We start from the raw sequence: 20,811 nt of genomic DNA, 5'->3' as shown, positions 1-20,811 counted from the left end.
CTTCCTCAAAATGAATCCTCCTCAATCTGAATGTTTCAGAATGACTTCAGCTCTTCTGGCGAGCTCTTATTTTTAAGGGCAAAATCTCCTATGTCACCTCCCCTAAGTTCTTCCATCTACCAATCACTGTAGATGTTTTCCAAAAGACAGCCCATTTTGAATTCACAGCTGAGTAGATTAATCTCTTTAGTAAGTCAGAAAAAATGCTGCTGTGTTGACTAATTTCATTAAGAGAAAACCTCTGAGTAAGTTTTCACCTTTTAGGTCTAAGTAGTTTACAAGTTGCCCCACCTTTTAGGCACCTAGCATCCCATTGTATCAATTCCAAAAACAGCCATGGCTCAAAGAACTCCTTTCCTTTATAAGTATGGTTTTCAAGTACCTTCATTGTTTAGCAAGGAGTTTTCTGCCCTAAAGCAGAATTGAGGTCCTCCCATAGCAAGGAGTTTTCTCCCCTAAAGCAGTCTTAAGTAGGGGTGGAGTAGGGATACTCCCATAGCAAGGAGTTTTCACATTCAAGTAGAGTTCTCACTATCTGGTAGGGAATTATTTCAAGTAGGGAATTGGAGGATTCTTCAATGTGGAGTAAAATTTTTAACATTCATAAGTCTGTGAAATTTTAAGGTTTACACCTCCATATAAACTTTGAAAGGAAGAAAAATTACATTCAGTTAGTAGAGTGTCCAAAGAAAATCCTACTAGGTAGAATGGAAGTCAAGTATTAGAAAGGAAACTAATATATTGCCCAGGGTAGTAAAGCTAGAGATCAGTGGGAATTAAGCAGAGAAGAGGAGAATCATCAAGAATAAGGAGAGGAGTGTAGAGATATGGTGCCTCTGATACCTGGGGTTAGGATTTAGGTTTTCTCATCAGGGAGTCAGTGTTGTTTGTTACAGAATTTGACATTTGTTCAATGAAGGGCAAATATTTGGCTTTTGTGATAACTACTAGAAGTAGGTAATATAGGCAGTACTAATTCATTATTTTGAAAAACAATTAAATACATAAACCAGTGTAGAGTTATAGGGGCAAGACAGAGGGGCTGCTTTAGTGGAGAGGATCACATAGAAAAACAAAATAAGGTAAAATTTGGTATCTAACATATTGGGGTGACCCTTATTGGGGTGTGATGATCTATGTCATAACCCCTTCCTTCTTTTTTTCTTTCACTGTTTTCCCTTCCCTCTTCCCCCAGATGTTGTTTACTATACAATTAACACAGAAAAGAAACAATTTTCATATAATACCCTTATTGGTGGTGGGAAAGGGTGAACTGTTGGTGGCAGATGAGTTTAAATGTATGTTTTAGATTAGGGCTTCTGCTTAGTTAGAGTTCTTGAAGGGTTGAGGGAGTCCAGTTGGACAGTATAGAACAATACAGTTTAGCAGTTGGGAAGAGGTCAGCTCGTCTAAGGGACAACAAAGGGACAAGCATAAAGGATCAGAAAGTGGAGAAGAATCATCAAAAATGCTAGGAAGACTTGAGTGATGATGTAGGCAGAGGAACAGACCAGAGATCGAATAGAAAAATTAGTGAGGAGTTAAAACTCAATAGTAAGGAGTTTAAGAAAGGGCAAAAGTGTATTCAATGTGGGATTGGAGAGTTTTCTTGTAAATACTAAACCCAAGTGAGGGTATAATCACCTCTCTCTCTCTCTCTCTCTCTCTCTCTCTCTCTCTCTCTCTCTCTCTCTCTCTCTCTCTCTCCCTCCTTCCCTCCCTCTATCTCTCCCTTATTCCCTCCCTCCCCCGCCCCCTTTCTCTCTCTCTGTGCATGCATGTATATTTTGGCATTTGGTAGGCATTTCTTCTGTAAGTATATATGTGCATGCAGCTCCCCTTCCCCCCCCTTCTTTTTTCTTGAAGCAGCACATAAAGCTGGGCTCCAATTATGTTTATTGACAGATGTAATAAGAGGCTCAGGATTCTATGTAGGAGTTGAGAGACTTCACTACACAGGCCTGTAGGTGCCATTGTAGTTGAATGGGGAGGCTTTCCAACATCCTTCTATGTTGTCTGAGGTCCAACGCTCAATGTGGTTGGGACCTTTGGCTTGGGACCGTACAATGACAGTCTCTTTGGAAGCCAGAGATGGATCCTCAGAGAAGAAGTTGAAAGGGCGAAGCAGAAAACCCACAGAGTTGCCAGGTGTGGCTGTGTTAGGAATGTCCTCAGAGTGTGGGATGTGGAGGAAGCCCACTGTCACCCAGGCTACTAGATCCTGTGGGAAGAAAGGAGTGGGAATCAATTAGGTGTATAGGGTTGGCTTTGAAGGGAGATCAGGAGAGTGGAATCTGGGAAAAGGACATTTTCTTGGTGAGGATAATTTCAGGAAAAATGCTACCAACACCCAAGGACTTACTATATTGATAACTAGGCTCAACCTTAAACTGAGGGTCAGTCCTTTAGTGACCTCTGGACCTTATCCAAATAGCAGAGCTAAGAGACATCTCTAACACATTTCTTCTTTATCCCAACTGTTTGTTTCAGTTTTTTGGCCTGATAATAAAATTGGAATTCCCAAAGTCCTTCAGAGAGATGTAGGGTTGTATATTTGGGACTGAAAGGAGCCTTGGAGTCCATTTGTATTTTTTTTTAAACAGATGAGGAAATTGAGGCCCATAAAGGCTAACTGACCTTCCCAAGTTCAAAAAACAAGCATCTAAGGAAGGATTTGAGTCAAACTCTTATCAATCCCAAACCAGAGTGCTTATTCTTCCTGTAGAGAGGCCAAATATACTGGTTGGCTGAACTACCTAGAAGGCTTCCCTGAGGAGAAGGCACTGTGTTCAAGTGAAGGGTTTGGGGATACTATATCAAAGTTAAAGTTAGGCCTCAAAGGCAGGACTTCTAAAGAATGGGGAGAGGGTCAGGCTAGGATGGAATTGGATTTGTACCTCATTCTCAATGTTCTCATTATTGCGTAGAAATTCTTCAAATACCACAGGTGGGTCCCAGGGATCATTCTGGTTGTAGATGCTGCTGCTGACCAGCTCAGACTCCCGGTATTTGGTCACTGCCAAAGGGTACCTGCAAGTCAGAGGGGAAGTCAGGAAAATTTGGATGTTGGAGTGACTTCTAAGCCCTTCCCAGTGAGGGAGGCTGCTGTCAGTGAGGTAGGTCCATGCCCTCTCTGAGGCTATTCACCTCCCACCTAATCCCACATCTTTTCCCTCATCTCTATGTAGATGCCTCCCTAATCTTTAACCCTACTTTCTTTTCCAACAACTACTTGATAGAAATCTCAACCTGGATATCTTTTTGTCAGTTCTACATGTCCCCCCCCCCAAAAGAGATCATCACAGTTCATACAGTCATCCAGTTCCCTCATTTAAAGGCACAATCTCCAAGGTTACATCAGATCTTACATAGTTCACACCATGGTGTTATCTTTGACTTCTCTTTTTCTTTCATTTTCCATTTCCAAGCAGTTGCCAAGTCCTAGCTATTCTATTCCAATAACATTCTTAAAATCTGTCCTTTTCTTCTTATTTGTACTGTGAAATTCCTACATTAGGCCTACATTTATCTTAATGGTGTAATTCTTGTCTTGTTATATTTCTTTCATCTAGTATATAGAATTTTCAGAACTCTTTGAAAGATGGAAGAGTCCAGATTTTGTTTTACTTTTCACTTTTTTGTCTTAGTTTAAAAAATACATCTACACCATGTGTGTAGAACTCTTTTTAAAAATTAAAAAGCAAAAACTCTCCCAAACAAGCCAAAACAACAAAACCAAAAATATTTCAATTGCTTTGTTGTTATTTTCTCTGACTTCTGTCTTTATTTACTCCAATTTGTGTTTTATAGTACTGCCAGACTCAAGTCAACAAGCACTTATTAAATGCTTATCATGGGTGAGTTGCTATGAAAAATGCTGCAGATACAAATACAAGCAAAAATAGAGTATCTCTGCCCTCAATGAGCTTATATTTTAATGGGGAAGTGAATACACAAAAATTTAAAAATATGTTCAAAGGTCTCTAAAATTGTGCATACCCCTTGATCCAGCAGTACTACTACTGGGCTGTATCCCAAAGAAATCAAAGACAGAGAAAAAGGACCCATTTGTACAAAAATATTTATTGCAGTGCTTTCTATGGTTGCAAAGAATTAGAAATTAAAGGATTGTCCATCAACTGGGGAATGATTGAAAAAGCTGTGATATATAATTGTAATGGAATTCTATTTTGCTATAAGAAATGATGAACAAGTTGATTTCAGAAAAACCTAGAAAGATTTATATTTCCTTCCTTCCTTCCTTCCTTCCTTCCTTCCTTCCTTCCTTCCTTCCTTCCTTCCTTCCTTCCTTCCTTCCTTCCTCCTTTCCTCCCTTCTTTCCTATTTCCCTCCCTCCCCTTCCCCTCTCTCTTCTTCCTTTTTTTTTTTTGGTTTGAGATCTCTTTCATAAAATTATTAATATGGAAAAATGTTTTACATGATTGTACATGTAAAATCTACAACAGATTGCTCACCATTTGGGGGGGTGGGGAAAAGAATGAAGAAGGAAGAGTGGGAAGGTGGGAGAGAATTCGAAACTCAAAATTAAAAAAACCCCAAATGTTAAAATTGTTTTTACATGTAACTGTTGAAAGATAAAATATTGTTTTTATAAAATGAAACTGAAAAAGGTGAAGTGGGAGAAGAGTGGAGTGTTTGTTAGGGAGTTTTGTAGAGAAAAAGGTTTGGAGAGTCATGAGGAAGAGGAGTAGATGTTGAACATGATTGGCCTGGGAACTTCCTTAAAATGGTAGTTCTAGGCGGAAGAATCATCTTTCTAATGGGAAACTGATCATGTAACTTCCCTGCTATAACCTTTACTTGCTGAGAAACCTTCCTCTGTAGTGCTCAAGACCTTCCACAATCAAGGTTCATATTACTTTCCTACTCATTAAAGTATAGTAGCTTTTTCTTATCTCCAGGAGCAAGTAGAAACTAGCGTTTGAAACCTCTCAAAACCTGAACTCAACTTACCTTTCGGTTCTTATTACAAATTGCTCTTCTCACATTCTGCACTACAGTCAGATTGACTTTTCTACTGATGCTCTTAAGCAACCTCCCATCTTCTGCCTCTGGAATGAGCTCCTTCCTGACTTCTGCCTCTTAGAATCCAAAACTTCCTTCAAAGTTCAGCTCAAATGCCACCTTCTCTATAAACACTTTCCTAATCCCCTCACTGGCTATCTAATAATAGAAATTAACCCCCCCCCATTTCTATAGCCAGATACTTTGCTTTATAAATATGATCTAATTTGATCCTTACAACAACCCTGAGGAGGGAGGGAAAGAGGGAAGAAGGGAGGAAGGATTATCTCCCTTTTACAGTTGAGGAAACTGAGGTAAACAGTAGTTAACTGACATGACAAAGATCATGCAGCTAGTAAATATCTAAGGCTAGGTTTGAACTCCAGGTCTTTCTGACTTTAAGTCCAGCACTCATTCCACTCTGCCACCTAGTTGCCTTCCATCTCATTCATGCCAATAATGTGTCAAGTGAGAAAGCTGGTCTTGAAGCCAAGAGGATCCAAGTTCAAGTCCCAGCTCCGACACACATAGGTTGTGGGATCCTAGGCAATTCACTTAATGTGTTAATACACTAGGTACCCTAAGAACACAAACTGAAGCAATTGTGAGAAAAATCTTCTACACGTAATTGAAAAAAGAATCAAAAGAATGAGTTGTTTAAAAAAAAGAACATAAACTGAACAGAATATACTGACTAGCAGTGGCAGAGGGAGTTCCCTCATGAGGATGTTCCTTACACCAATGAAATCCTATATATATATATGCTCTATTCAAGTTCATGAACCTCCTAAAATCTATCCACAGACCTCAGGATGAGGACCCCAAATTAGAGAAACCCCCTCCCATTACTGACATGCTCTAGGATCCTTCCCTTACCTGGCCCAAGTGACTGTTCGTTCTTCTTGCCAGCCTGGAGGCAGCACTTGGTCAGCCATGGAATGGAGCTGTATCCTGTAGCTACGGGGATGACCCCAGAGGTTCTTTTTGGGGCTGGTGAACAGCAGGAACTTGGGTAGTTTCCGACCGAAGCGGAAAGCTGCGTGGCGCTCCCGGTGACGAGGGTTCCTTTCCAGAACCGGTTGCACCACGTGGTAGTGGGAGTTCCAGGGGTTGGTGATGTTCTCCAGCTTTGTCCCCATCGTCTCAAAGCCATTGTTGGTGCCTGGGGAGTATGACAGCAACATGAGGAGAAAGGTGAGGAGCAGGTGGTCTCCTTAAAGCGAAACACACTACAAAACCTCCCTGTGTAATGTGGGATAGCGAGGCCAGAAAGATCAGAGTTCAGGTACTTCTTTAGACATTGGTTATGTGACCCTGAAGCAAGAAGCCCAACTCCTCCATGACGTAGCTTTCTCATCTGTAGAATGAGAGGGGCTGGACTTGAACACTTTCAAGCAGAGGTCTCCTGGAGCTGGCTTGGATGAGCCCCCTGCTACATTTTCAGGGTGAGCACTTATACTTCAGCTATCAGCAACTCTCTAAATCAGGGTTTGGTTTATTATTGGGTTGATTGTCTAATCTTAAAGTGATGGGGAAAATGCAAACGGAGCAAATTAAACTTAGGAGTATGGCCTCTGCAATTTGTTTTCCCCTCAGAGGGTGGTTAAACATTTACCAGCACACTCCTGCCTTTCCATCTTAATCTATGATCTCATTCCCCACATAGACAACCAGTTTGCCACTAGCCCTGCCTGAGCATTTCCTAGGTCCAGAGGCCACTCTTGGGGATTATGAGATTGGAATATGGAGGGAAGAGAAGCCTGTCTCATTAAACTCACAATTAATGTGCTACAATTGTCCCTCTCCAAGTTGCATTCGATTTCAGACTCTAATTGTGTGACCGTGGTCAAGTCACTTAACCTGCATTTTCTCCAGTTTCCTCTTTTGTAAAGTGGGAATAATACTAGCAGTTACTTGCTAGGGCTGTTGTGAGGATCAAATGAGATACTATTTGTAAAACAGCCCAGTGCTGGCACCCAATAGGTACTGTATAAGGGCTATTTATTTATTAGTCTTATATTCTGCATTCTCCAAGACTGATTTCCACAGAATAGGGGCTTAGATAGGTGGTGCTTAGAACTTGGTATCTATACACTTGTGATTAGGCTTTGCCCCCTTAGCATTTCTGCTCTATTTCAGGCCAGCTTTACCCTAGACCCAATGCTGTCCTCAAGTTTTTAGAACATAATTTGTGTCTGACTCTATCTGCACTGTATCATTGGCATGACCTTAGCCTATTTGACTCTCTTCTACAGGACTAGTGTAAGTACTAAAAGATAGGAATCTGGGTCCAGTTGGCCCAGTTGGCCCAGGTAGGGCAGGGCAGATCTTCAAAGATTCTCAGCTAGAATTATTCTCCTAGTATTCTGACTGACTCCCCCAAATGGTCCACCTGAAGGCATTGAAATTATTGCAAAAGCCAGACTTCCATTGGTGCAATTGTCTGAGATGCTCTGGGATAACAGAGTCAGGTTGACTCCATTTTTCCATTGAGCTTAAGAGGATAAGGTGAGTTGCTTGCTCTAGACCAAAGAGGAGAATAAGAGTAAAGCTGCTCGTAGATGAAGTCCCCACCTGGAAATGGTTCAATATCTATAGTGTATAATTCATCAAGAAATGGAACTTCGAGGCAGGAGACCTGGTTTGAATCCTAGCTGTGATGCTTATGAGCTACGCTACTCTTAGGGGTCACTGAACCTCTGTCTAAAATCAAGATATGTGATTTTGAAAAGTCTGTAGGCTTCACCAGACACCAAAGTGGTCCATCTCTCTCCCTCTGTTCCTCTGTCTCTCTCTGTCTCTCTCTCTTTCTCTCTCTCCCACTGTTCCTCTTTCTCTCCCTCTGTTGCTCTCTCTCTCTCTCTCTCTCTCTCTCTCTCTCTCTCTCTCTCTCTCTCTCTCTCTCTCTCTCTCCTCCCCCTCTCTTTCACACACATACACTCTCTCTCTCTCTCTCTCTCTCTCTCTCTCTCCTCCCCCTCTCTTTCACACACACATACACTCTCTCTCTCTCTCTCTCTCTCTCTCTCTCTCTCTCTCTCTCTCTCTCTCACTCTCCTCCCCCTCTCTTTCACACACATACACACACACCATTAAGAATTCCTGCTCTAATTCAGTTCATTGCAACAAACATTGATAAAATACCTACTGTGTGCAAGACATTTTGCTAAGTTTCTGAGGGAATTACAAAGATGAATAAGACTCAGGATCTGCTCTCAAGGACTCTGCAATTTACTATGGAAGCAGAAACATGCCCTCGTGTCATAATACAAAATGCAATTTGATAACTTCCTGGAAAAAAGGGACAGTGTGTTGTAGGAGAGAGTGAACTAACTTTGGAGATGGGACATCCTGGGTTCAAGCCTGTCTCTGACCCAGGGACTATTTTTGCCTTCCTTTATATTTCTAATGCCTGGCACATACTAAGCACCTAATAAATGCTTATTGACTTGACTTGGTAGGTGGCCAAGGTAGGTAGGACAAGGCACCTAACCTCCCCTTGACCCAGGCAACTCTGTAAACGAAACGAAACGAAACGAAACGAAACGAAACGAAACTAAACTAAACTAAACTAAACTAAACTAAACTAAACTAAACTAAACTAAAGAGAATCTGTTGACTTTTACCATTGGAAGGACCTGCCCTGCTAAGGAACTTCCCACAACCAAAGCATCACCTGTTCAGAGTAAACGGTCCCCTTTCAAGCCTCCAAACTCCCCTCTCACAGAATCATGGTGAGAAAAGCACTTTGTAAACACAGTATGTATGTAAAAGGGGAGCCGCCATAACACCGCTAAGGATGACGATGACTGCGGCAGTGCCTCCCTCTCACACAGTATACACTAAGTTCCATCCTATTTTCTCAGGCTATGGTGTGTAGGACCCAAGAGCGTCCTAGAGAATCACGTAACATATTGTTCTTTCTCCCTAGGTCTGCTATGCAGCACGGATTAGCCGTATGGGTAACTTTTAGCAGCACAAAAACTTCTGATCTTGCCATCTGGATGCTAAACAACTTGCCACATTCAAGGCTATTAAAGAGAGCTTTTTAGGAACATGCACCATTATGCTTTCCCTCTTGCTGAAAAATTGTCAAAAGTTCAAGGAGGCAGGGCAGCCAGGTGGCTCAGTAGATAGAGCCAGGACTGGAAATGAGAGGTCCTGGGTTCACATTTGATCTCAGTCCCTTCCTAGCTGTGAGACCCTGGACACGTCACCTAATTCCAATTGCCTAGCTCTTACCACTCTTCTGCCTCTGAACTGATACTTAGCATTGATTCTAAGACAGATGGTAAGGGTTCAAGGGACCAGCCTGGCTAAAGGAAGAAGGTCTACGTGCCCTTTTGGATTGGAACCCAAAGCCCCACCTGCTACATCCAGGTCAACACGGTAGTGTATTAAGTGAGTGTGGATGTTGCCCAGCAGGTGAGTGTGCAGGCGGGTTCCATGGCGCAGTCCTTCAGGGGTGAAGAAGGTGGCGTGCACATAGCCCGTGGCATGCATCTTGGCCTCCATCACTCCGTTGTGGTGGAAGACGAAGTCCCACAGGTAGTCGTAGTTGTAGACGGTCGAGGTTGTGCGAAGAACCAGCACTTGGCCCTCGAGCCCCGCGTAGAAGTTGAAGCCACCGCTGAAGTCGGAGTCGAAATGACGTCGAAGGGGCACGCCTGTGGGCATCTCAAATAAGCAGAGGGCATTGGGGTAGTGGGTGGGAGCGTTGGCGTCATAGAAGTGGTGGGCATCCAGGAAGGTGGCTGTCTTGGGGCAGTCTATGCCAGGTGCCAGCTCATGAGTGACACTGCCCAGGCCCCAGCCCACATCTATGTACTTGGTCTGCATGCCGGCAGGTGTGTGGCCCCCGTACAGGGCTACTGCCTCTTGCACACTCACCTCATAGGCAATGCGCTCACCCCCAAAACGCAGGTTCAAGATCTGGAGCCCAGAGGAGCTGCGCAGTCGGAAGGCAAAGCTCCAGCCCCCATAGAGAACAGCGTTGCCCTCCAACTTGTAGCGTGGCCCCTGGGGCTCAACCAGATGAGGACCAGGTCTGGCCGTGGGTGTAGGGAAGTCACCTCGGGGCTGGTAGGAGGAAAAGAGGGGCTGTTCCTCTGTACCGGCTCCCATCTTTCCCTTAGGAGGGAGGTCTTCCAGGATCACCACGTTGACTTTTCCTTGCTCATACTTCCTTGCCAAGTCCTCTGGGCTCTCGTAGAACTGGCCATTGTACCAGACTCGTTCAACCCGCCATTCTTGGGGATCTGAACTTTTGTGGTCCACAAGGATCTCCATTCCTGTGGGATGTAAGAAGTAGCCTTCTACAAAGCGCTGCATAATAAACCAAGAGCTTCGCTGGCCAGAGGCCAAACCTCTGGGGGACACATCGGTGAAGGTCAGACAGTGGTCAGTGCAGTTGTGGAGCCAGAAGCCCGTGGTATCTCGAAAGAATCGGTATAGGGGTTCAGTGGCATCTTGCAAGAAATGGTATAGGAGATAATATTCAGTAGACGTGATGGGTCTTGATCCCCAGGAAGGACTGTGGCCAGGCTTGGGGGGCAGCATCCGCATGTAACTGGGCCAAGGCAGGGGTCCCACAGCAAACTCAGTGATGTTGGGATGTTCCTGGGCCCCAAAGAAGATGATAACTCGAGCCTCTCGCACTGGGCGATTTCCCCCTTCATCCAAAAATTTCAGCACCTGGTGCTTCTTGGGCAGCAGCATCTCAATGAGGAATATGGAATTCTTGTTCATAGTACCATCTTTGGAGGGCGCTAGCTTCAGATCTTTTTTGGACAACAGGAAACTCTGAACAACCCTCAGCTCCTCCGGGCTCAGGTCTGCAAATACAGTTGCCTTGCTCCTCAAGTTCCAGGAGGAGTGCTCTGCTATTGCCACTGTCAGCAATAGCAGCAGCCCTCCAAGCAACCAGGCAAAGCCCAGGGTCCTTTGGGCCATTGTTCTGAAACATAATAGGGCAGTCAAAATGAATATATTATGCGAAATAATGAATTCCTATCAGATCAGATCATCTAGGTATCCTATTTTCTGCCCCAGTTCTGCCCCGCAAAGCTGATCCTTTCTTTCCCCTTTCTGAGGATAGCTCCCAATGCGGAACTTCTATTGTATCCTAAGAGTATAAGGGTTGGAAGGGACGTGAGAGAGCTGTCCAACTCTCTTACTTCACAAATGAAGAAATTAAGGCCTAGGTAGGGGAAGTGACTTGCCCAAGGTACCACAAGTAGTCATTAGTAGAGAGGGAATTAGGATTTGTCTCCCTTTCCTAGTATCCTGATCTTTTTACACTACTTGACCATTCTTTGTGATCACACCCTTAATCAGTATCAATTCCCCTTTCCTCCTTTTCCCCTCCAATCAAAGCTTCCATCACTAGGTCCCGATGGTTGTTCTGCAAAGTTTTCCTGGTTCAGCCTCTATTTTCCATCTCTATAGCCTCTCTATCAGTGCAAGATCTCATCTCTCCTTATCAGGATTACTGAACAAGCCTCCCAGCTGACATTGATGCTTCTAGCCTTCCCACAGTACCCTACCATATACTTTTTAAAAATTAAAACAATTTCAATTAATTAATTAATTTAGAAAAATTTTCCATGGTTCCATGACTCACATTTTTTCCCTCCCCTCCTCCCACCCCCTCCCATAGCCAATGAGCAATTCCACTAGGTTTTATATGTATCATTGATCAAGACCTATTTTCATATTATTAATATTTGCACTAGGGTGATCATTTAGAGTCTACATCCCCAATCACATCTCCATTGAACTGTGTGATCAAGCAGTCCATACACTCTATTACAAGAAGAATATCCCTTGAATACCATTCAATCATGCCATTCACATGTAGACAGCTTTGCTGATGGTGGTTCTTTATTGCCCACTGGGCTTGGCCAAAGTCCCATAAGCTCATTTTTTGCATCCTCCATCAATAATTCTTCTCCTCATCTCTTGAAAAAAAAAGTACCCAAATTCGACTTGACACTTACTTTCTCTTAGCCTCAGCTTCCTTATCTCTAAAATGGGGACAATAGCACCTTTAGTGATTGTAGGAGGAGGTTGCAGAGAACAGATTTAGGTTCCATATAAGGAGAAATCTCCCTCCCCCTCAACTTCCTAATATTAAGAGGTATCCAAAAGAGGGTTAAGAGGCTTCAGGAGGTAGCAGCTGAGACCTCATTGGGATGGTCTTCAACTAAACACTGGATGCCATCTGTCAGGAATGTTGTAGAGAGGATTCCGGTTCTGGTACAAGTTGGATGAACTGGTCTCCCTTACAAAGCTGAGATGATTCCATGATAGGCCTCGTTGGATTCTTGTGAGGATTGAGTGAGAGAAGATATATAAAGGGCTTTCTAAATCTAAAAGGCTTCCATATATGCCAGCTATTAGGGATAGGAATAGGGAAGGATTAGAGGGATCAAGTATTTCTAGAGTGTCTACTGTGCCAGTCACTGCACTCAGCACTTAAAAACATTATCTTTTTTGATCCTCACAACAACCCAGGGAGGTGGTACATATTATTGTACTCACTAAAAAACAGCAAAAACCCAAACCCTTCCCTTCTGTCTTAGAATCAATACTGCATATTGGTTCCAAGGCAGAAGAGCAGTAAGGGCTAGGAAATTGGGGTTAAGAGACTTGCCCAGGGTCACACAGTGAGGAAGTATCCATGGCCAGATTTGAACCAAGGTCCTCCTGACTCCATGACTGCCTGTCTGAGCTACTGAGCCTCCTGGCAGCCCCTTATTGTCTTCATTTTATAGATGAGGAAACTGAGGCAGAGAGCACTTAGATGACTTGCCCTGTGTGACACAGTTACTAATGCCAGAGGGTGCATTTAAACTCAGGACTTCTTGGCTCCAGGTTAAGGATGCTATCCATTGGCACCAGTTGCCTCTAATAGGGAATAGAGACTGGAACTGTGATTTCTCACTAGTATAGGGAACTCCTGGCTGCAGAAACTCCCTCTACATGTATAGGTTGGTGCTTGCTCAGTAACCCAACATATAGTTTTGTTTTGTTTTTAAACCCTTACCTTCTGTGTTTTGGTTCTAAGGCAGAAGAGTGGTAAGGGCTAGGCAATGGGGATCAAATGACTTGCTCAAGGTCACATAGCTAGAAAATGTCTGAGGGCAGATTTAAACTCATCTCTGTGCCTGGCTCTCAATCTACTGAGCCACCCAGCTGCCCCTGCAACATCTAATCTTAAGGATTTGCATAGAGAATTGAGAGGTTAAGGCAGCTGTGGCAGAGTAGAGTGAGATTCACAGTTAGGAAGATCTGAGTTGAAGTCCTGTGGATGGCCCATATTGGTTGTGGAACTCTGGGTATGTCACTTTACCATGCAGCGCCCCAGCCAACTAATGCTCCAAAGACTCAACAATCTCCCACATAGTCATTGCTCCCTGACCCGTGCCATACACAGAGCAGTGCCTTCCATGCACCTCTGAGAGGTGTGACAGGAGAAGGGATGGCGTGAGTTCAGGTCCCCTTCTCCATGCCTCCCACATCAAGGAGAAACATGGAAGATTCTCTGAGAATCCCACCAAGTATGTAGAGGGGTTTAAATCAGCGGGACTGCAGTTTGACTTGTCCTGGGCAGATTTACAGCTAGTTATTTCCTCCTGCTTCACCCAACATGAAAAGTGGAGGATTTAGGAACTAATCCAGAAGGTGGGGGATGACATAGCTGAAACTAATGCAGGAGACAGATTTCCCATGGTGGTTGTTGCTGTGCCAGTGGCTGACTCCTGTTGGGCTTATCAATCAGACTGAGTCAGGGAGAAAAGAGACTGTGAGATAAGGAGCTTGATTGAAGGCATGTAACAGGGAGTGAGGAAGCAGGTTCATTATGAGAAACTTAAGGAAGTTATCCAGGGCGAGGAAGAAAATCCAGCCCTGTTTCAGAGCAGGCTTGTAGAAGCCATGAAAAAACACACCAACCTTGAGCCTGAAAGCCCACAAGGTGTAACTATCCTTAATATGCACTTTGTTGGACAGTCAGCCCCAGATATCTGCAGGAAACTGCCAAGGTTAGACATGAGACCTCAGACACTCCTACCGCCTTCAAAGTTGTTAACAACAGGGATCTGGCAGAAGCCTAGGAGAAGGATCATAAGGCTGGAGGTTGTAACAAGGAACAGGCTCAGATGAAAGCAACTGCCATCTCTACTTACCACCCCATCCCCAGGAGACTGGCTCAAAGGTGGAAAGGAGGACCACTGGTCCAGAGACTGCCACTGAAGTGGAAACCACCCAGGGCTCTCTCCCAATTGTGGAAAAGGACTGCCCAGGATGTCAAGCCACAAAACAACTCCCTGCCCTCCACTATCCAAAGGACTGAGAGTGCTGGGACCCATGGTTCAGTTTGGCTCCCTCCCTCTCCATCACCATAGCCAAATCCAGTGGTGTGATAGATGTGGCAGGTCCGTGTATCATCTTTCTTATAGATATGGAAGCCACTTACTCTGTCTTGCCTCTGTTCTTAGGTCCCATTAGATTCTCCAAGCATCACATAGTTGGGATTGAGGGGTACCAGAAGAGGTATTTAGAAACTCACCCACTCCCCTGCCAGTCGGAGGATCTTCTATTCCCCCTACAGCTTTTTTTTTTTTAAACCCTTACCTTCTGTCTTAGAATCAATATGATGCAGTGGTTCCAAGGCAGAAGAGTGGTAAGGGCTAGGCAATGGGGGTTAAGTAACTTGTCCAGGGTCACCCTCCCACAACAATAAACTTGGATAATCAGTACTTCCCCACGGATTCAGGGATAGCTCCCATCTATATGAGAACATCCTTAACAATGATCTAAGGGATTTATACCTCAACAAGTGTGGACATCTAAAATATAGATGACAACCTTAACTACAGCCCTGACTTTAAGCCCTCACATACAGACATGGTCAGGACCCTAAACTTTCTGGGAGAAAGGGGATACAAAGTCTCTGTAAAAAAGGTTCCGATTTCCCAACAGAAGGTCCAATACCTAGGGCATGAATTAATCCCACATCTCTCAATCTCTGATATATGAAAGAAAGAAGGTTATTCTTTTTATTCCTTCCCCAGTGACCAAGAAACAACTTAGGACCTTCTTAGGTATGACAGGCTTCTGCAGGATCTGGATCCCTGACCTTGGCTTAATTGCCAAGCCACTGTAGGAAGCAACTACAGGCTCCAATTCCTTAGCCCCTGCATTGGGGACCTGATCAACAGACTGTCTACAATACCTTAAAGGCCAAGCTCACATCTATCCCACCATTAGCTTTCTCCAACCTTGACAAACCTCAATTTGTTGATGAGAGAAGGGGACATGCGTTAGGGGTCCATACTTAAACATTGGGACCAACCACAGATCTACTGACTACTTTTTAAAGCAATTAGACACAGTAACTCAGGAGTAATCTGCCTGTTTGTGAGTACTCGCAGCTACTTTCATGATGATGGAGGAGGCTACAAACTGACTCTTGGGCAGCCCCTTGAGGTTCAGACGCCCATCAGGTCCAGAGTGTCCTTGAAACAAAAGGTCATAGGTGGCTGACCAGTGGCAGACTGACAGTACCAAGCCTTGCTCTTAGACACACCTGACAACCTTGAAAGTATGCCAATATCTTGTCTCCTTTTTAGATTAACTGTCTTCTTTCCTAGGTTAAGTATGAAGTGCCCCTGATTCCCCTTCTCTTATTTGTATTTCTCCAGACTACTGGAAGACTGCAGTGGACCCAAAATGCCTTTCAGACTCTCTTAAGACTTTCCTCTCCTTGGATACCTGGTGGCATTCCCTCATACCCCCTTTGCTTTCACTATTGCTTTTTTTTTTTTTGCTATTTGACACTTGTTTGTTTAATTGATTTGTTAAATTTGTGGCATCTTGGCTTTCCCAGTTCCAGTTCTAGATGGTGGCTATTGAACAACAAGTATACCTCCAACCACTGGACACTATTGCTGTTGCCTTCCATTCCCAGAAGCCTTGTGATCACTCCTGCCCCACCGAGTAATACTGTATCCTTGTGCTCATCCCTGATCCTGTAGCCCTATTCAGTAGGAAGTAGTTCCAGAAGGCTGACCTTCATCCCTATCCTGGTTCTGGACCCTGTATTATTTGGAGTGGGGAATGATGTGGGCTGAAACATCCCCCAAACTCTGCCAAGTAGCTGAACACAATCAAAAGAAAATAGAAACAATAACCAGTTGATTCGAATGGGGCTACCTTTCAGATAAGACATACCAGCCAGAGTTGCTGAGGTTCACAATTATGAGAAAACTCTTCACATTGAACTTTAAACATAACCAAGGTCATTGGGGGTCTCTGAAGAGCAAACACAGGTGGTTTAGTTCCTCAGTCACACAGGACTAGGGTCAAACAATGCTCAACTTCCTCACCCACTGCCTTCCTTAGAGTCTGTGCAAAAAAAGAGCACAATTTGACCCAAAGTTGCCCCAGGATATTTAGCATATCATTAGTATCCTATTTACATTGCAGATTGCTCCCCTTGAGTGGACAAACAGAGTGAACCATTGATAAAGCCATGCAGAACAAAGTGGACCATGGGTAAAGTGACATCAGTTCCTTGGAGATACAAATGACCCCTTCCTTTGTCACTGATCAAGATAAAAAGCATTTCTAAGAACCGCTACTCACCTTTTACTCTTACCTTTTACTCTCACACTCTCCCTTTACTTACTGTGTACTTACAATTACTTACTATATACTAGCTACTCTGTTACTATATTTTCTTATAATAAAGCTAGTTTCCTTGAAATAGAGTCAATTTAAGCCCTCAATCAATTCCTTGGATGAGACCCCAATTAGACTTAACCCCAATCAATACCAAGACAGAAGGTAAGGATTTAAAAATATAAAGTATATCAATCCTTATTTTGGGGTTTTTCTCATATTTATTTTCATGTTCCCTGTCTCCTGGGCTGGCAGTTATCTTATTTCCTCATGCTATCCCATTCTTATGCTCCTAATCATAGCTGAGGGGCAACTAGGTAGTGCAGTGAATAGAAGGTTCTGGGACCAAAGTCAGGAAGACTCATCTTTGTGAGTTCAAATCTGGAGTTATTAGCTATGTGACTCTTGGCAAATCTCTTAACCCTATTTGCCTTAGTTTTCTCATCTGTAAAATGAGTTGGAGAAGCAAATGACAAATTACTCCATTATTTTTGTCAAGAAAATCCCAAATGGGATCATGAAGAGTCAGAAATGACTGAAAGAAATGAACAACAACAAATAGAGGGATACCTCTGTGTTTTGCTTAACCTCTTGTTTTCCCAATTCTCTCTACTTCTTCTGATTACCCTTTCTAACTCTGGTTCCTCAGCTCCCCTCACTCTATCCCCTATTCCCTTGATCCTTCTTCCCACCTTCAACCCCATTAGTTCCTTCTCAGTGATGACCCCGGTATCCCACCAAGACATACCTAGGTACTCTGCTCAGGTACTCTGCTTTTGAACTTGCTGCTGTTAGGGATATTCTTTGTCCTGGAGTACTTTATCTCTGCCCGTACCACACCCCTAGACTGAGGAATATAACTTTCCAGGACTCCGCCCAGGGAGGGAAGGACAGGGTGAGGCATGGGGTCAAGTAGGGTACATATGACCCAAGAGGTAGCAAGGTCTACAAAGGTTGCAGGGTGAGGAAGTTAGAGGGAGTATTGCCTATTCTAGGCTTGGGGGGCCTTGGCACATATTTCTCCCTACCCCTGAAAAATTTCTCTCCCCCCACATTATTTTATTTATTTCTTTTAGAATATTTTTCCATGGTTACATGATTTATGTTCTCTCCCTCCCCTCCTTCCCCTGTCTTGGTGCTGTCAAGCAATTCTACTGGGTTATACATGTGTTATTACTCAAAACCCATTTCATATTTCATATTTCAAAACCCATATATGCTCATATTTGTAATAGAGGAATCTTTAAAAACCACAATCCTCAATCATATACCCACATATACAAGTGATAAATTGTATGTTTTTCTTCCGTGTTTCTGCTCCCATAGTTCTTTCTCTTGATGTGGATAGCATTCTTTCTCATAAATCCCTCAGGATTGTCCTGGATTATATTGATACTAATAGCAAAGTAAATTACATTTAATCATCCCACAATGTTTCATTTTTTGTGTACAATGTTCTCCTGGTTCTTTTATTTCACTCCACATCAGTTCATAGAGGTCTTTCCAGTTCATATAGAAATCAAGCAGTTCATCATTCCTCCTAGCACAACAGTATTCCATCACTATCATACACCAGAAGTTGTTCAGTCATTCCCCAACTGAGGGACATCCCCTCATTTCCAATTTTTTGCCACAACAAAAAGCATAGCTATAAATATTTTTGTACAAACATTTAAAAAAAATTCTTTACCCCTGGAAAATTTCTACCCAGCCTTTGGGGACCCTTCTTCTTTCAATATTTCCAATAGCTGTCCCTTTCTCTCTAACAGGCATATTCCTACTAATATTCCTACTAATCTTTTTTTTTTTTTGTGGTTGCTGCCCTATCTAATAGGTCTTTGTCATTTAATTTTCTACAGTTGTAGCCTCAGTCCCAAAAAGCATTCTTGCCTTTCTCTGGTTCTGAATTATGCCATAGAGTTGTACTGGAGCAGTTGGAGACTTTTAGAGACTAGAATAACTGTAGACATTTTTTGAGCAATCTTGACTAAAGTGGACAAATCATTATCATCATCTTCATCATCATCATCAGCATCGTTAAAAATTATCTCAGAATTTCAGTATATCAGCAGAAGAAAGGAGATCATAGGCCTTCTAATCTAAATTATGCCTCAAGAAGAATGCACTCTGAAACCTACTTGCCCAGTGGTTATCCAGCCTTTGCTTTATGACCTTTAAATGAGGGGAATCCCATTACTCTTTGAGGCAATCCAGTCTCCTTTTGGATCACCCCACTTATGAAAGATTTCTCTTATATCAAGGCAACGAGGTGGTGCAACAGACAGAAATAGGCCTGAATTGAGAAAAACTTGAGTTCAAATGCAGCCTCAGATACTTCCTAGCAGTGTCTTTGGGAAAAGTTAAATCATCTCTGTCTGATTTAGTTTTCTCAGTGTAAAATGGAGATTGCCATGTCCCAATTGTCATGAGGATTACATGTAATATTTGCAAACCACTTGGCACAGTGTCTAGAACATAGTAGGCATCTAACAAATGTTTGTTCTCTTCTGATTGTGTCTAATTTTTCCTTCTGCCTCTATGCCAGAAAAAAAATACTAGTTCTCTTCTGATAGATGATAGTCTTTCAGACACTATAAAGCAAGCTGTAGTTTAAATCACTTTTTCTTCACAAATCACAAATCACAAAATCACAAGCTTTTTCTTTATAATAAACTTGGGAGTAGGGAATGAAGTCTTATCCCCCTTTTAGAGATGAAGAAATGAAGACTAAGAGAAATTAATGCTGCTGCTGCTTCTACTAGCTAGGATTTATGTATAGTGCCTTATACGAAGGATAAAGTGAAAAGAGGAGAGAGAGAGAGAGAGAGAGGAAATAGTAATTTTTAGGTGCGTCTACCAGACTCAGCTGTTTGTAGTATTGGTTGGTTTTCTACCTCAAACTCTTTTGACCCTCCTAATTGGACTCCTTAACTCCTCCTGTCCACCAGAAGATCATAGAGTTTAAATAATAGAATTTCCTGATTGAAAGGGACCTTAGAGATTATCTAGACCTTCCTTATTTTACAGACGGGAAAATTGTTTTGGCTCTACCCCAGGTATTCATTTAGGCAGGGCTGAAAGGGATCATTGATCAAACAACCCAACATCAAGTAGGCTTTTGTTTCATTCTTTCATTCCTCTCTCCTTCTTTGTTGTGAACAAGCCCTTGTCTTGTATCCCAGTTTCAGTATCTATCACGGAATTCAGTCTGGTTTAAGATTTTGATAAGGTTTATTGCTAAACTAGCTCAGAGCTCTGAGAGAAATGAATAGCACCTGAAACAGTTACTTTTTGACCCAGAGTTCTGAGACAGTTCTTGCTAGTTTTGAATGTGACAAATTGCATTATTCAGGGGAGAGAGTGATACTAGAATTGGTGTGTGATTCTGGGAAAAACCTAATTTATCTGATTATAGACAGAAGATGAAAAATTTGATTCCTAACCCTAGGCTAAGGTGGGTTGATGCAGAAAGGATCCAGAATTTGAACTCAGAAAGCCAAGAGGGAGCAAGACAAAAGGACATGTATCAGAAGTGTCATTGAAGTGACATTTGGAAGTGACAGGTATCATGTTTGCTGTTGGGCAGTAAGTCCAAATGCAAAGAGGTATAGATTTGAAGCAGAAAATCAGATGAGTTGCTTACTGGGTCAACTAGTTTGTCTGAGATTTCAGGTCCAGGCAGGTGTGTGTTAGATAAAGTATGGATCAATTCAGCTTAGCGGTAGAAGCATTTGTTCCACAGAGAAACTGTTCATTGAGCTCCTTTTATGGAAAGTGTCAGGGTTAGAAAAAAGTTACCGAAATTCACAGTTTCGGAATTCTGAGTAACCTCGAGAACATGGATTTTTGACATTAAATTAATAGCAGGTTTTAGTGTGTGTCCACTCTTCGCAACAGATATTGAGAAGTCTGACCTGGATTTATATGATGATTATGGAGATGTATTTAGGCATTTGCTTTAATATATGATTACCCACTTTTTTGTTTTATTGCCAAGCAAATGCTTATTTTCAAGGAATAAAAGTATTATTATGAGTGATGGGTTGCATAAATAGAAATGTATTGATGAATCTTCAAGAGTTACATTAGTGAGCAGAAGAA

General features: G+C 42.7%; 1 protein-coding gene across 2 annotated transcripts in view; it reads right to left on the bottom strand.

Moving 5' to 3' along the window:
• Window positions 1-1,880: 1,880 nt before the first annotated feature.
• AOC1 (amine oxidase copper containing 1) overlaps window positions 1,881-20,811 on the bottom strand; it is a 39,533-nt gene continuing 20,602 nt past the window's right edge. The window contains exons 1-5 of one of the 2 annotated variants that reach the window (XM_001371279.3): window positions 17,459-17,545; window positions 9,393-10,981; window positions 5,902-6,187; window positions 2,898-3,030; window positions 1,881-2,221 (exon numbers count right to left, since the gene is read on the bottom strand). In XM_001371279.3, coding sequence (XP_001371316.1) covers window positions 1,952-2,221; window positions 2,898-3,030; window positions 5,902-6,187; window positions 9,393-10,977 — 2,274 coding nt within the window. In that variant the 5' untranslated portion in view covers window positions 10,978-10,981; window positions 17,459-17,545 and the 3' untranslated portion in view covers window positions 1,881-1,951. Of the gene's footprint in view, window positions 2,222-2,897; window positions 3,031-5,901; window positions 6,188-9,392; window positions 10,982-17,458; window positions 17,546-20,811 lie in introns of those variants that run through there. The other variant, XM_007504611.3, reaches the window with a different exon arrangement.

This window comes from Monodelphis domestica, chromosome 5 (genome assembly GCF_027887165.1).
Source record: "Monodelphis domestica isolate mMonDom1 chromosome 5, mMonDom1.pri, whole genome shotgun sequence".
NCBI lineage: Eukaryota > Metazoa > Chordata > Mammalia > Didelphimorphia > Didelphidae > Monodelphis > Monodelphis domestica.
This window is presented reverse-complemented; position numbering and strand designations above follow the sequence as displayed.